Source organism: Phocoena sinus, chromosome 9, assembly GCF_008692025.1.
Source record: "Phocoena sinus isolate mPhoSin1 chromosome 9, mPhoSin1.pri, whole genome shotgun sequence".
Taxonomy (NCBI): Eukaryota; Metazoa; Chordata; class Mammalia; order Artiodactyla; family Phocoenidae; genus Phocoena; species Phocoena sinus.
In genome coordinates, this window is record NC_045771.1 from 13,980,881 (window position 1) to 13,994,134 (window position 13,254).

The window sequence follows — 13,254 nt, forward strand, 5'->3', positions numbered from 1 at the left end:
CGTGTGCCACAACTACTGAAGCCCGCGCGCCTAGAGCCTGTGCTCTGCAACAAGAGAAGCCACCGCAATGAGAGAAGCGTTTCCACCGCACCGAAGAGTAGCCCCCGCTCACCACACCTAGAGAAAGCCCGTGTGCAGCAACGAAGACCCAATGCAGCCAAAAATAAATATAAATAAATTTATTTTTAAAAATTGTCTTGTTACCTGTATGCAGTGCTGTGAAAATGCTAAATCTCTGGATTATGTTTTGGGCTTTGAAAAATGGTACAATTATTTCCTTTAGAAATTATGCCTAAAAAATGTCTCACTGCCATGACTTTTGACTTTTGGGGGCCTTTACTAAATCTGTGTCTCCTGGCAGGTGCCTCCAATCCCCCCACACTCACATCCCCCAGGGCCTGTTTGAAGGGGACAGTACTCACCTCTCAGGGTCGAAGGTCTCCGGGCGCGGCCAGTGCTCGGGGTCATGGTGCAGGGCGCCCACGGCCATCTCCAGCACGGCGCCTGCGGGGATGTGCTGCCCCAGCACCTCGCAGTCCTGTGCCGCCTCCCGTGTGAACCTGCGGGGACACATGGGTCACCCCCGCCTTGAGGCAGAGCAGAGACGGGGGAGCTCCAGGGTGGCCATGCTGGGGCAAAGGTCTGCAGTGTGGGATGAGGTTGGGGGACAGGAGGGTCCGGCTTCTTCCCGGGGTGGCCGGGATAGTGACCCACCCCCCATCCCATCCCTTCTTGGGCCATTAACCCTATGCTGCTCTGGACCCTGTGGTCTCTAGGTTCCTCCATTCCTTCCTTCAGCCACCCATCAAGACCGAAGAGCCCATTTTATGCCTGGTGTTGCGGTGCAGAGGTGCCTTGGAAGTGGAGGCTTTGTAGGGTTATCCCCCCGGCCACCTCTCCTTCTTCTTCCCATTCCCACTGGGACCTCTTTCCCCGCACACACAGCCTCGCTTTACCTACAGGAGATTTGGGTTTGAAAATCTGTTCCCCTTCATTGTCTGTGTCGCTATGGAGAACTGCTACTAGGGAGGAAAACATCTTGGTCAGATTGTTTATTTTACCAACTGGCAATGTTATAATCCCATTTATGTTTTGTTTTAAAAGGCTAGACTACATATGTTTGCCTATGAACATGAAGTTTATGGAAGAATACGTAAACTTCTACCATCACCTCCTCTAAGGGATGGGGCTGGGGTGGAGGTTGGCAGGGTACCAGGGGTGCCAGTTTTTTCTTTGGATTCTTCTGTATTTCTTAGGTTTTTTTTTTTTTTTTAAGTAGAAGCATATCATTTTGGTAAATATAAATAATTATTTTAAAAACTAAAAACAATCTAGGATGGCTTTTACCTCAGGTTGCAGGACTCGGCTTCCCTAGATATCTCAGAGGAGATACAGTTATTATACTAATTACTGTTATACCCTGTTCCTGCTTATAAAAGAAGTTAAGAGTACCAGCAGCTCCTTGCAGCATTCATCACTCTATTATGAGCCTTTAATATATCAGGAACATGAAAGGCCAGGGCTGTGAGACACCCATTCAGATCCGAAGCTCCTAATGCAATTATTCTGTGCTTGGGGCTAAGTCACAAAACACTCTTACTCAAATCAGAGCGGGCAGGGGGCTCTGACGTGCGCAACCTCAGCTCTGAGCAATCAAATAAGGATATACTTTGACTTCCTTCTTTTTCATCTTTACCAGAAATAGCTTGGACCTGGATGCAAGACCCCCTAAAAGCCGGAAAATGGGGGCTTCCCTTCTGTAAGTGGTTGGGCCTCCTATCTGGCTAGACTGCATACAAAGCCAGAAAAATCTGCTGAATTATACTGCCTGGGTTCCTGGATTGACATTAATAACACTTCAGTGAGAATCGTTATGTTTTCCACAAAGGCCATGTTGAGTTTTTTATGGATAAAGGTGTCAGTCAAGTGTGTCAGTGTTTGGGAAAAGCCAAGCATTTTTCTAAGATTAAAATAATAAAGTAGGGACTTCCCTGGTGGCGCAGTGGTTAAGACTCCGTGCTCCCAATGCAGGGGACCCAGGTTCGAACCCTGGTCAGGGAACTAGATCCCACAGGCATGCCACAACTAAGAGTTCGCATGCCACAGCTAAGGAGCCTGCCTGCTGCAACTAAGGAGCCTGCCTGCCGCAACTAAGACCTGGTGCAACCAAATAAATACATATTTTTAAAAATTAATAAAGCAATGGGATTTCCCTGGTGGTCCATGGTTAAGACTTTGCCTTCCAGTGCACGGGGTATGGGTTCAATCCCTGGTCGGGGAGCTAAGGTCACACATGCCTTGTGGCCAAAAAACCAAAACATAAAACGGAAGCAGTATTATAACAAATTCACTAAAGACTTTAAAAATGGTCCACATCAAAAAAAAAATCTTAAAAAAAATAAAATAATAAAGTAAAATAAAATATAAAATAAAATTCTCACTGTCGCTATGTTCACCCCCAAATCCTATGCCCAGGGCCAAAACGAATTGGCCTCTTGTCTGGGTGAGAATAATGATGACTTGCCTCTCTCACTTCTGTTGTTCGATAACAGAAGTCAGCAGAGTGATATGATTTAAAACACCAGTGGAGTAGGTATGGGGAAGGGAGAGTGTGGCTTGCCCGAGACTGGAGCCACATGGGGTCAGGCCGTTCAACTCTAAGCTCTGTGCTTCTTTTTCTTTACTTCATACCTTACACGGCACACTGCCTGCAGGGGTACTGCGTTTCTACATCTACTGTCCCACTGATTCTCCCAACACTTCTGGGGTAGGCAGAGCAGGTGTTGTGTGCCCTCTGAACACACAGGAAACAGAAGCCCGGAACAGTCTGGAACTTACCCAAGATCACACAGTAAACTAAGGGCAGGACTGAGACTGTCTTGACTTTATGTCTAGACTCGCTCTGTCATTATGGAGAACCGGCTCTATATTTTTACTGGGAATTTTAACGAACTCATCCAGATACTCTGGTTTCTGTCCTGTCCTGTCCTGCCCTCCAGATACTCTCAGATATCGAGCATCCTGGTTCCCCAGAGCAATGCCTTCACTGACTTCCTTTTTACACTTTGCTGTTTATAAAGGGTCAGAAGGAGAATTGACTGCAGAATTTTGGTGTTGAAGAGACTGCTGACTTGGTCTCTCAACATGTCATCTATACCAGGTCTCAGGTGATGAATTCTTGATTGAGTTTAGATCCAGGAAATGACGTGTCTTTGATCAATTTATACACTTTCCTCCCACCAGAGAATACGACTGTTCAACTCAGCTGGTTTCCCTCTCTGCCAGGAGTCTCAGCCACCAAGCCTGACCCCAGTTATTGCCATCTCTGGGGTCTTGTAAAGGATTCTTTCCTTTAAACAGTCTTTGTTCTGTTTTATCACTGAATGTCTTATTTTGAATTTCACGTGTATAGCAGCTGCCCGCAGTTCCCTTGGAAGGACCCTGGTATAAATCATTCAAAAACAAAGATTGGATGACAGTTTGCTCTGAGGCTCCTAAAGACGTCGGGGAAGGCCTGTGGAATCAGGTCTTAATGCTGGCGTCAGGAGAGCAATGAGGTGAGCCCTGGCGTTCCTTGCCTGCTCCCAGACCAGGAGACTGAAACCATGTGTGCTTCAGGATGTTGTGATCTGACTCAAACCCCAGGAATTCTCTATATTGGCTCTGGGTCTGAACGGTTTGGACAACATCTACAACCACACTCTCTATGATATTTTCGGTTTGGAATATACTTTTGAGATACCTACAAATCATCCACATTTTCTCTTTTTAAAATGGCAAAAGTTATCTCCATATGGTTTATGTGGTACATTACTTCCTAGAGATGCAGAGTGGAATTTATGATATACAGTTAAATGCTTTGTGTCGCTTCTGTTTCTAGAACCTGAAATCTGGCAATGTTTCACTCTCTAAGGGTCTGGGGACCTAAGTGAAGACCCCTGTGCTCCATGGGATGCCTCTGAAACCAAGAGTACTCATCGGTAAGACCCATGAAACTTCCCTTCATTGATCAAGCTCGCTTTAATTGTTGCTACAGAAAAAGCTGCGTGTCCTGCAAGGGTCACGTAGCTTAAACAATAAGATGTTTGCCCAAGTTGTTTTTCAGGAGCTTGGAGTCAGCTGTGTCTAGTTGGAGCTTGAGCCAGTTAAGACTGATTAAGACCACCGACCCTCCAACTGGGCATGCGCGAGTGTTCGCTTGGTGACCTCTTGACGTCAGAGGGCCCAAAACTCCATCCTTGGAACGCGCTAACGCAGACGTTTTCTGAACTTGGGTCCCGTGGAGAAGCCTGTAGCTTAGCTGCACCTGCGCAGAACTACGATTGTCTCACCTTTTTCTCATCTCCAATCATTACCTTTTCCCATGCTCCCAGGGCCCACCACGCCGCAGCTTTATCCCATAAATACCCAGCGCCCCTTGCCATCGGGGAGGCGGATCTGAGATTTGTTCTCCTGTCCCCACGCTTGGCTGCCTTGTGAATGTATCTCTTCTCTGCTGACAACCTCAGCATCTCAGCACTTGGCTTGCTGTGCGTGGGGTGAACCAGCCTGGTTCGGTAACATCTTGTTTTGGGGGAGTTTGAAAGAAGCAGAAGACCTGATTCCTGCTCTCAAGGCACTTACAGGTTGGTGTGACTGGATGACTGCACACTGGTGAAATGTTGCAGAGCAGCTGAGAATTATCCAAAAATATAATATGAAGTAGAGTTAGCATGCAAAGTGCTGGGGGAGGAGAGGCAGGGAACGGGTGAGGTCTGGCCAGGTTTCCTGGAGTGGTGAGTCTTGGATCGGAGCTCTGAGGATGGGACGGGTGTGGAGTGCTGGAGAATAAGAAGGAGCGTCCCAGGCCTTGGAAGTTGCCCCTGGAACATCAACTCCAAGGGCTGGCATTTTATCTGTTTTGGCTGATTTTCCAGTGCGGGGCACAGAGCAGATGCTCAATAAATAGCTGGTGAATGAATGAATGAAGTGACCAGGGGAACAGCAAAAGCCATCTAAGGGCTAGGAGGTCAAAGAGTTCGGCTTGGGTTGGGGAGGAAGGTCATGTTAAGAAAAGACCAATGACGCTTTGAAAACATGGTTAACATATAGGAATATAGGCCAGACATTTATTGCTATGGTGACCCTATGTCAGGCATGGCGTCCAGTGCCCCAGGGGATTAAAAAACCCACGTTTCAGACCTCGACCTCCAGGAGCTTGGGTCCAGCATTCTTCATAACCCAGGTGGTGACAGACTGAGAACTAACAAGCACTCCAAACAGTGATGCTGAAGGGGCCCTGGGGTGCAGGGGCCCTGGGGTATAGGCTTACCTGAAAGCCGGTGGGTACATCCTCAAGGTCTCTGCAATCACCATGTCCAGGTAGGGCAGGCCTTCCTGGAGGTGGTGGTACTCAGGGGCCGGCTGATGGAGGGGTGGTGACAAAGAATGTTGAGTTAGACCGAGTCACACGGTGTTCTGTCTTTTCCGCTAACTGTAGAGTCCCAGCTCCAATGTTTGCACAGACTTAAATGGAAACCCACAAGATGAAAAGTGATACTACGCGAATTGCGTTAGATTAGCACTCTATCAGAATATTCCGCACATTCTGTTGTGCTTGTTTCACGGTGCTGTCCGTCACTGAAGATGGACAGGCCAGGCCTGGGACTGCGGGGCCTTTGAGTGTCAGAGAAGTTTGTAATAAAGCAATGGTAGCAGCTGCACTGCTAGCGTTTATTGAGAGCTGAAGATCTGGCAGGCTACATACTGTACACACACCCTTATGGGGAAAGAAATTTTTACATATTGAGATATAGGAAAGCCAATCTGGCTTATACGTGAGTTAACTTGAATTTTATGCTAACTAAAATAGCCTGTTTGTGGCTTACCAAACATACATTGTACATCTGCTTTAATTATTAAAGGAAAGGGCACACTGACCAGCAGTAAAGAATGTCCATGTTAAAAATAGAGATTAAATGCCTCTCTTCCTGGGACGCCAATGCTTGTACTTCTTCAATGATAAGTCTCCCCTCCCAGGTGCCAAGGCCATGTTGATTTGCTGTGTACGTGCTAGTCTGTGTTTTGGGTTTTTCTTTTTTTAACCTTGAAGTAATGAAACCCTGACCCGTTTAATGTTCCTTGTTCTGAGAAGATATAAAACTGGACTGAAAACCCTGCTTCTCTAGAACAGTTTCGCAGAGTAATCTGGGAAGTGGGCTTCCAGGCTAGTTCTCAGTTTGGCTCAAATAAAACTCTTTTCTGTTCTTATTGATTGTTTATTAATTCTTTTCTTTTTTTAAAATTTATATTTTTTGGCCGTGCCACATGGCATATGGGATCTTAGTTCCCTGACCAGGGATCAAACCCGCACCCCCTGTAGTGGAAGTGTGGAGTCTTAACCACTGGACCACCGGGAATGGCCCTGTTTATTGACTATTTTTGTTGACACTTAATTTAATGCTCCAGTAAACCAATGGAACAGCTGTTCTCCCATCTCTTAGATGATGAAACTGAGGCTCAGAGAGGTTGTCACATGGTAGTAATGGGCACATCATAAAGTTAAAAGACCAATAGTAAAGTAGCAACAACAACAAAAATCACCACATCTAGAAAGGATCAATGGTAACAAAAACCCAAAGGGCTACAATCAATCAGTCAGAAAAGAAACTCATCAGAAAAGTGGTCAAAGGAAATAAGGAGGCAAAAGACAGAACAAATATGAGTTGCCATGGTGAAAAATACAAATCAAAACCATGAGCTTTGGTCTTCACTCATCAGATTGTAAAAAGCTGGTAAATGTTGATTTACCAGCATCTGCTAGGGAGGAAGGTGTGGAGAAGCACAACTCCAGCACCCCGTGTTGGGGAACCCTAGCATCCCCTCGACGACTTCCACTGGGGTGACCCTGTCGCCCTTTGGCCCTCACCCCATGGCCTGAGGAGGAGGTGATGGTGAACTGAGAAGCTGGATGTGGGCTCGCATGTGAGTGGGATGAGTTAGGGTGGGGTTATAGAAGCTTATTAGCTGCTCTGCTAGTTTCCGCAAGGGGAGGATTTCCCCCAGATACTCCCATCCTCTCTCCCCACTTCCAACAGAGCTTGAGTGAAGTTACCTGCCTGATAGGTGACAGCCTCATCTTTCTAAATCACTTAATGCTAATCAAAGAGGAGTCTTCAGTTTGGGAGGTCGGCTTGCTTCTGTCCTCCCCTCTCAGGACAGCAGGGGGCAGCACTTGGGGGCAAGTCCATCTTGCCGGCCCTGCAGTAGCTGCCACAGGGCTGCCCTGCGTAGGCTCTATTCCAGTGGCCATTAGTGATGTGCATAAAATACACAGTATTTTATGCGGGGACAGGAGGGGCAGAGGGGAGAGTGATGGGGCCAGGACACGTGGAGGCTTGACGTCTCTGGTAAATATCTTAGCTTATCTATTAGAGTCTAGCCATCAATGTAGTGTGGCCATTAATAATGTGCATAGAATACTGAGTAAAAAAAGTCCAGTTGCAGAGAACACGTGCAGTCTAATGTTTACGAATTTGAAGGGCAAAAATGAAAACAGTTGGCTTTTCCAACATTCTCCATCTTCATTTCTGGGAACTGTTTCTTTAGAGGGTTATCTCTCGACCCTACACTTCCATCTCCATCCCAGGCTACGAAGGCGGGCCCGATAAACACGTGGCCAAGGAGGGGGGCCCTGTGCTTGGGGTTTAATGCTCTGTGGGTTGCCATCTGGAGATTCTTAATCGTCATTATCTTTGAATTTGTGTTTGGGGAGTAGAGTCTGAGGGGACCATGGAGCATGCGCTGGGTTCTTGGAGCCTCGCCCACGAGTGGTCCCACTTTGGCCGCCTCCCCAGGATGGGTTCTCAGCTGCCTGCTGTCTTGCCCCTGTGCCTGGGGCCCAGCCCGGCCACCCGTCTCTGCTTTGCCCTTGGACCACTGTTGCCCGTCACCCCCGACAGGGGCCTGGGCTCAGGCACAGAGAGGGTAGGAATGGGGTGCATTCACCCTGAAGCATCTGGTGGTGGGCACATGTCAACCGTCCCTGCCCCGGGCTGGCAGCACCATGGCTGTGTTGGCCCGGGCAAGCCTCTGCCCACCACTGGTCCAGGTACAACACGTGTCCTGGTACAGAGGTTTAAAGATCTCTGAGAGTCACAGCCTACTGTGGGTTGGGGGCTGAGCCTGTGGGAAGGGGGGACGCCTGGCTCCGCTTCCCTAGACACTGCCCCAGGATTCATGGGCCTGGCGGCTGGCCAGAGAGGGCAGGGCTCTCCCAGCTCACCCCGTGTCCCCACACCCCAGGGCGAGCCCCCTTGGGGAAGCCTGGCGCACCCTCTCATCCTCCTTCCAGTCATCAATAGTTTGGTTTGTCTTTGTCTCTTCTGTCCCGTGAGTCACGAAATACAAATTATGTAATTCAGTGATTCTGCATGTGCATTAAATGCTCTGGTCTTAACATTTAAAACTGTGGTGTTGCATGATCCAGAGATGAGTGGTAAAATTCGTGCTAATAATGTAAAATTTAGAGTTTTTTTTACTTAGACTGGTATTAAATAGAAAATTAAAAAACCACTGTGATAATTTGAGAGATGAAAGAAGATAGGAAGAACTTTTATATGTACTGTTGTTGTTTTTTAAATAAATTTATTTATTTATTTTTGGCTGTGTTTGGTCTTTGTTGCTGCACGCGGGCTTTCTCTAGTTGCGGCAAGCGGGGGCTGCTCTTTGTTGCAGCGCGCAGGCTTCTCATTGTGGTGGCTTCTCTTGTTGCGGAGCACGGGCTCTAGGTGTGCAGACTTCAGTAGTTGTGGCACATGGGCTCAGTAGTTGTGGCATATGGCCTCTAGAGCGCAGGCTCAGTAGTTGTGGCGCACAGGCTTAGTTGCTCAGCGGCATGTGGGATCTTCCCGGACCAGGGCTTAAACCCGTGTCCCCTGCGTTGGCAGGCAGATTCTTAAGCACTGCGCCACCAGGGAAGCCCCTATATGTACTGTTAATGGCACTTTCCCCCGCTTATTTCATTTTGCCTCAGGTCCGACAAATTACATAGTCAGCCCTACAGGCCACAGTTGATTGGACCAAGAGTGGGCCTCTGATATGAGGGCACCAGCCTGGACATTTGGACCTGAGACAGAGGAGAAAGGAGTTTTTCTCCAGCAGGTGGAAGCTGAACACGGGTGAGTTATGGTCTTTTGGTGGCCATGTTCTGCCTTGTGGATTAATGAGCAGAAAACCCGTTTGCCATGAGAAAGAAGCAATGAGTTAGATGTGTGGAGAAGCAGAGGCAAAAGACAGAGACTGTTTCCTGGTGTCCTGATTGCCATCTGTTCCTGGCAAGTAGCCCTGTGGGTGGCATCTCAGTACTCTTCCAGTAAGTTCCCTTTATTTATTTATTTTTTAACATAAATTTAGTTATTTATTTTTGGGTGTGTTGGGTCTTCGTTTCTGTGCGAGGGCTTTCTCTAGTTGCGCCGAGCGGGGGCCACTCCTCATCGTGGTGCGCGGGCCTCTCACTGTTGCGGCCTCTCTTGTTGCGGAGCACAGGTTCCAGACACGCAGGCTCAGTAGTTGTGGCTCACGGGCCCAGTTGCTCTGTGGCATGTGGAATCTTCCCAGACCAGGGCTCGAACCTGTGTCCCCTGCATTGGCAGGCAGATTCTCAACTGCTGTGCCACTAGGGAAGCCCTAAGTTCCCATTTTTGACCTTAGTGACAGCTGAATTCTGTTATCTGCAACCAAAGGAGTCTTAACAAATGCAGAAATGTAAACAAAACAAAACAGGGGTACTGTGTACCAAAATATAGAACTCTCAATATATCTCAAAAAGAAAAACCAGATCTGGGAGTAGCAGCCCTAATGAGTATTGGTTCCTCAAACAACATTGGCTGGGAAGCTGTCAGTACTTGAAAGGGAACTTTTAAAGCTAGGCCAAGGGAAATTTGTATTATAAAGTCAAGTCTTCATTTATTTTCCCCGGATGAGCTTTTCACCACTTCTTAGCTTTGGGCTCAAGATACACATGTCAACATCAGCGTGCTGGTCCAGCAGTTCTTGATGTGGTCGAATATTAGAAGTGACCAGGTGGCTTTTAATATATAAGGATGCTTGAGCCCTGCCCCCCAGGGGTTTGATTGTTGGTCTAAGGTGGGGGCCTGGGTACTCTAGTTCTGTGTAGCCAAGGGCGTGACACCACTGCGTAAGTCTGTCTGTCTGACCTGCCCCAGTGATCCTCTCTGCTGGAGGCGTGGATGGATGGGGTCGGGGAAGGCTGAGGCCTCTACATTTTAACCAGATCCAGGTGAGGCAATGCAATTCAAGCCCCCACTCACTCACGCACCAGTTCGCCCCTGGGGACCTGTTTTTGCCCGCCTATAGTTCTTTCAGGAAAATCCGGGATGGGGGGGTCCTGCACCAATCCTGCCAGCAGAGGGCAGCAAGCGTATGGCAAATGGAGACTCCCTGCGAGGCTGGGCTGCTGCTCAGAATCACAAACTGAACCCAAAAGGACCTTGGAAATCTTGAATCCAAATTCTTCGTTATAGAGATGAGCAACGTGAGACCCAGAGAGGAAAGGCTGTGAGCTCAAAGTCACACACTTAGAATGTGGAGTAGAAAAGCCAACCCCTCAGGGAACACCCACTGGTATCAGGTGCTGGGCTGGGTGTTTGGGATCCCAGAATGAGTAAGTCTCTGCTCTGCGGGGAAACAGACTTCTGAGCAAGTCATTGTACTGAACTTGGGTCATGTTACAGAAGGGGCTTTGGCGGGGCAGGAGAGGCAGTCCTGTGTGGGAACTCATTTGTTACTTATTCATTCACCTGCAGAGCTGGTGCCTACTGTTGACCAGGCACTGTGCTAGCACCGACGTGTCCTCGGATAGGTTACAGTCCGTCTCAGGATGCAAACCAGGGCTGCAGGTTATAGAGTGGTGAGCACAGGTGCTGTGGGAGAGCAGACGAGGGACACACATCCCAGCGTTTGGGATCGGGGAAGCTGCCAAAAGGAAGTGATGTCTAAACGGGGATATTTATGATGAATAAGAAAGGCCAGTGAAAAGTAGATGGGTTTGTTTGGGTGCTGGTTCAAACAAACCCAATCTAAGAACAAAATTATAACGCAATCATGGGACCTTAGACGCTGAGTGGATATTCGGTGCACTTAGGAAATTATGGTCCATTCGGTTTTTGGTGTGAGGATAGTATGGTGGTCATGTTTTGTTTTGTTTTGCTTTTCTTAAAGCATTAAGAAAAAATTTAAATTTATTTTTGGCTGCATTGGGTCTTCATTGCTGCGCGTGGGCTTTCTCTAGTTGCAGCGAGCGGGGGCTACTCTTCGTTGCGGTGTGCGGTCTCACTGTGGTGGCTTCTCTTGTTGCGGAGCACGGCTCTAGGTGCCGCAGGCTTCAGTAGTTGTGGCACGGGGTCTCAGTAGTTGTGGCTCGTGGGCTCTAGAACGCGGGCTCAGTAGCTGTGACACATGGCCTTAGTTGCTCCACAGCATGTGGGATCTTCCTGGAGCAGGGATTGAACCCGTGTCCCCTGCATTGGCAGGCGGATTCTTAACCGCTGCGCCACCAGAGAAGCCCCTGGTTGTCAAGTTTTAGAAAAGAGCCCTTTTATTTAGAGATATATACTGAAATGTTTGCAGATCACATGTATACGATGTCTGGGATTTTTTAAACAATGGCAGTGGGGGAGGGTGGGGAAACCGGAGGGGCCATAGCTGCCATCTGTTGAAGCTGGGTGATGGGTACACAGGTTCTCAGCTATTCTGACAATTTGTACAGGTTAAAGTTTTCCTTCATGAAAGGTTAAGGTGCTATAGCCAAGTGAGATTTCTTCTAGCTATGATAGGCTATTTCAAAAATCAATCAACGTAATCCACTACATCGGCAGGCTAAAAAAGAAAACGATGTAATCTTGTAATTTGAGAAAAAAAGAAAGATACCTATATAGTAGAACTAAATCTGTATTGGTGGTTACTTTCTCCTTGGTGGACGAAATCTAAATTATTCATGCTTAAAAAAAATCGGTTTAACTGGAATAACTATTAATTATTATTCTGAAAAAATAAAGTTTGAGAATACAAATTAAAATGTAAGGTGTTAAATAGAAATTGAAATAGCAATAGTGTGTGGAAGAGCCCATGTAAAGACTCTGACATGCGTTAAAGAATTAAAAATGGTTGTGTCAGGCTGGCTGACAGGGAGAGCTGCTGTTCTGGGGCATCTTGGAGGATGGAGGGCAGCGCTCCAGGCGCAGGTGAGAGAAAGGCCTCTGTGCAGGGCGACCTGGGCCGGGGCAGACGCGAGTGAATGCAGGGGGCATGGTGCCTGATGGGGGACGTGGCCGTCAGGAAATGAAATGGAAAAGGTGGGTGTGCTGTATGCATGCTGCATATTTTTCTTTGCCGTCTAGCAAAACTAACACTTAAAACTGGGGGTGGGGGTGGGGGTGGAATTTATTTGAAGTGAAAAAGGAAAAGAAAGGGAAGTTTAGTCAAGAAAGTGCTTTTCCTTGGAAGAAAAGGCTGGTGAGCTCACCCCAGATGTTTAAATAGAAGCCGCATCCTTGCAGGCGGGAGGCTGGGAGCCGGGGCCGAGCTCTGTGCCAGCCCTCCCTGTGCTGTCACCCTCGGCATGCCAGGCCCTCTGTCTGTGCTGGTAAGGGCCAAGGGGGTCTGCTTGGCCTGGAGTGTTGGGGGACTCAGGATGTCTGAGCAGAGTATTTCAAGCCAGTAAGCACTTTAAGCGTCTGGGGTTCCAAAAGATAATGTTAAAAATGGATCCCCTAGGGCCCTCTCGGGAGCCTGTAGCACAGGCCATGTTACCCAGAATTAGAATTGGGAGGAAACTTAAAATCAATCTGCCTCTCCCCCCAACGAGGATGCCCGTGCAGCCTCTTTCCCTGACCTGGGCCAGGCCTCAGGGTGGTCACCAGGTCCTGCCAGGGATTCTGTCCTGGATCCATTGCCCAGCGGCCCTGGCCTTGGGCCAGTCACCAAGGCAACATCAACAGGTCACCTGGTCTCTAAGTTCCAGGTCATGATGTTTCCCCACCCATCTCTCAGAGCAGAGCCAATGAGATGGTAAAGGTGAAAGGTCTCCGGAAACTAAGGTACCAGACAAGCAGACAGTACTTCTGGTTAAACGTATTTGGAGGCAGGGAGCATGTTTCATCATCTGTTCTACGTTTTAAACTATCCTGTAAGGATGTGTCAAGGAGGAAAGCAATAATACAATCCTATAGAATTCACCTCAGCTGGGACCGATTC

At 48.1% G+C, this 13,254-nt stretch overlaps 1 protein-coding gene across 2 annotated transcripts in view; it reads right to left on the reverse strand.

Annotated features, from left to right (window-relative positions):
* TBXAS1 (thromboxane A synthase 1) overlaps positions 1-13,254 on the reverse strand; it is a 150,782-nt gene that overhangs the window by 4,265 nt on the left and 133,263 nt on the right. For both annotated transcript variants that reach the window (XM_032642176.1, XM_032642177.1), the window contains 2 exons: positions 5,312-5,403; positions 423-560 (listed from right to left, as the gene is read on the reverse strand). In XM_032642176.1, the coding sequence (XP_032498067.1) occupies positions 423-560; positions 5,312-5,403 (230 nt within the window). The remainder of the gene's footprint in view (positions 1-422; positions 561-5,311; positions 5,404-13,254) is intronic.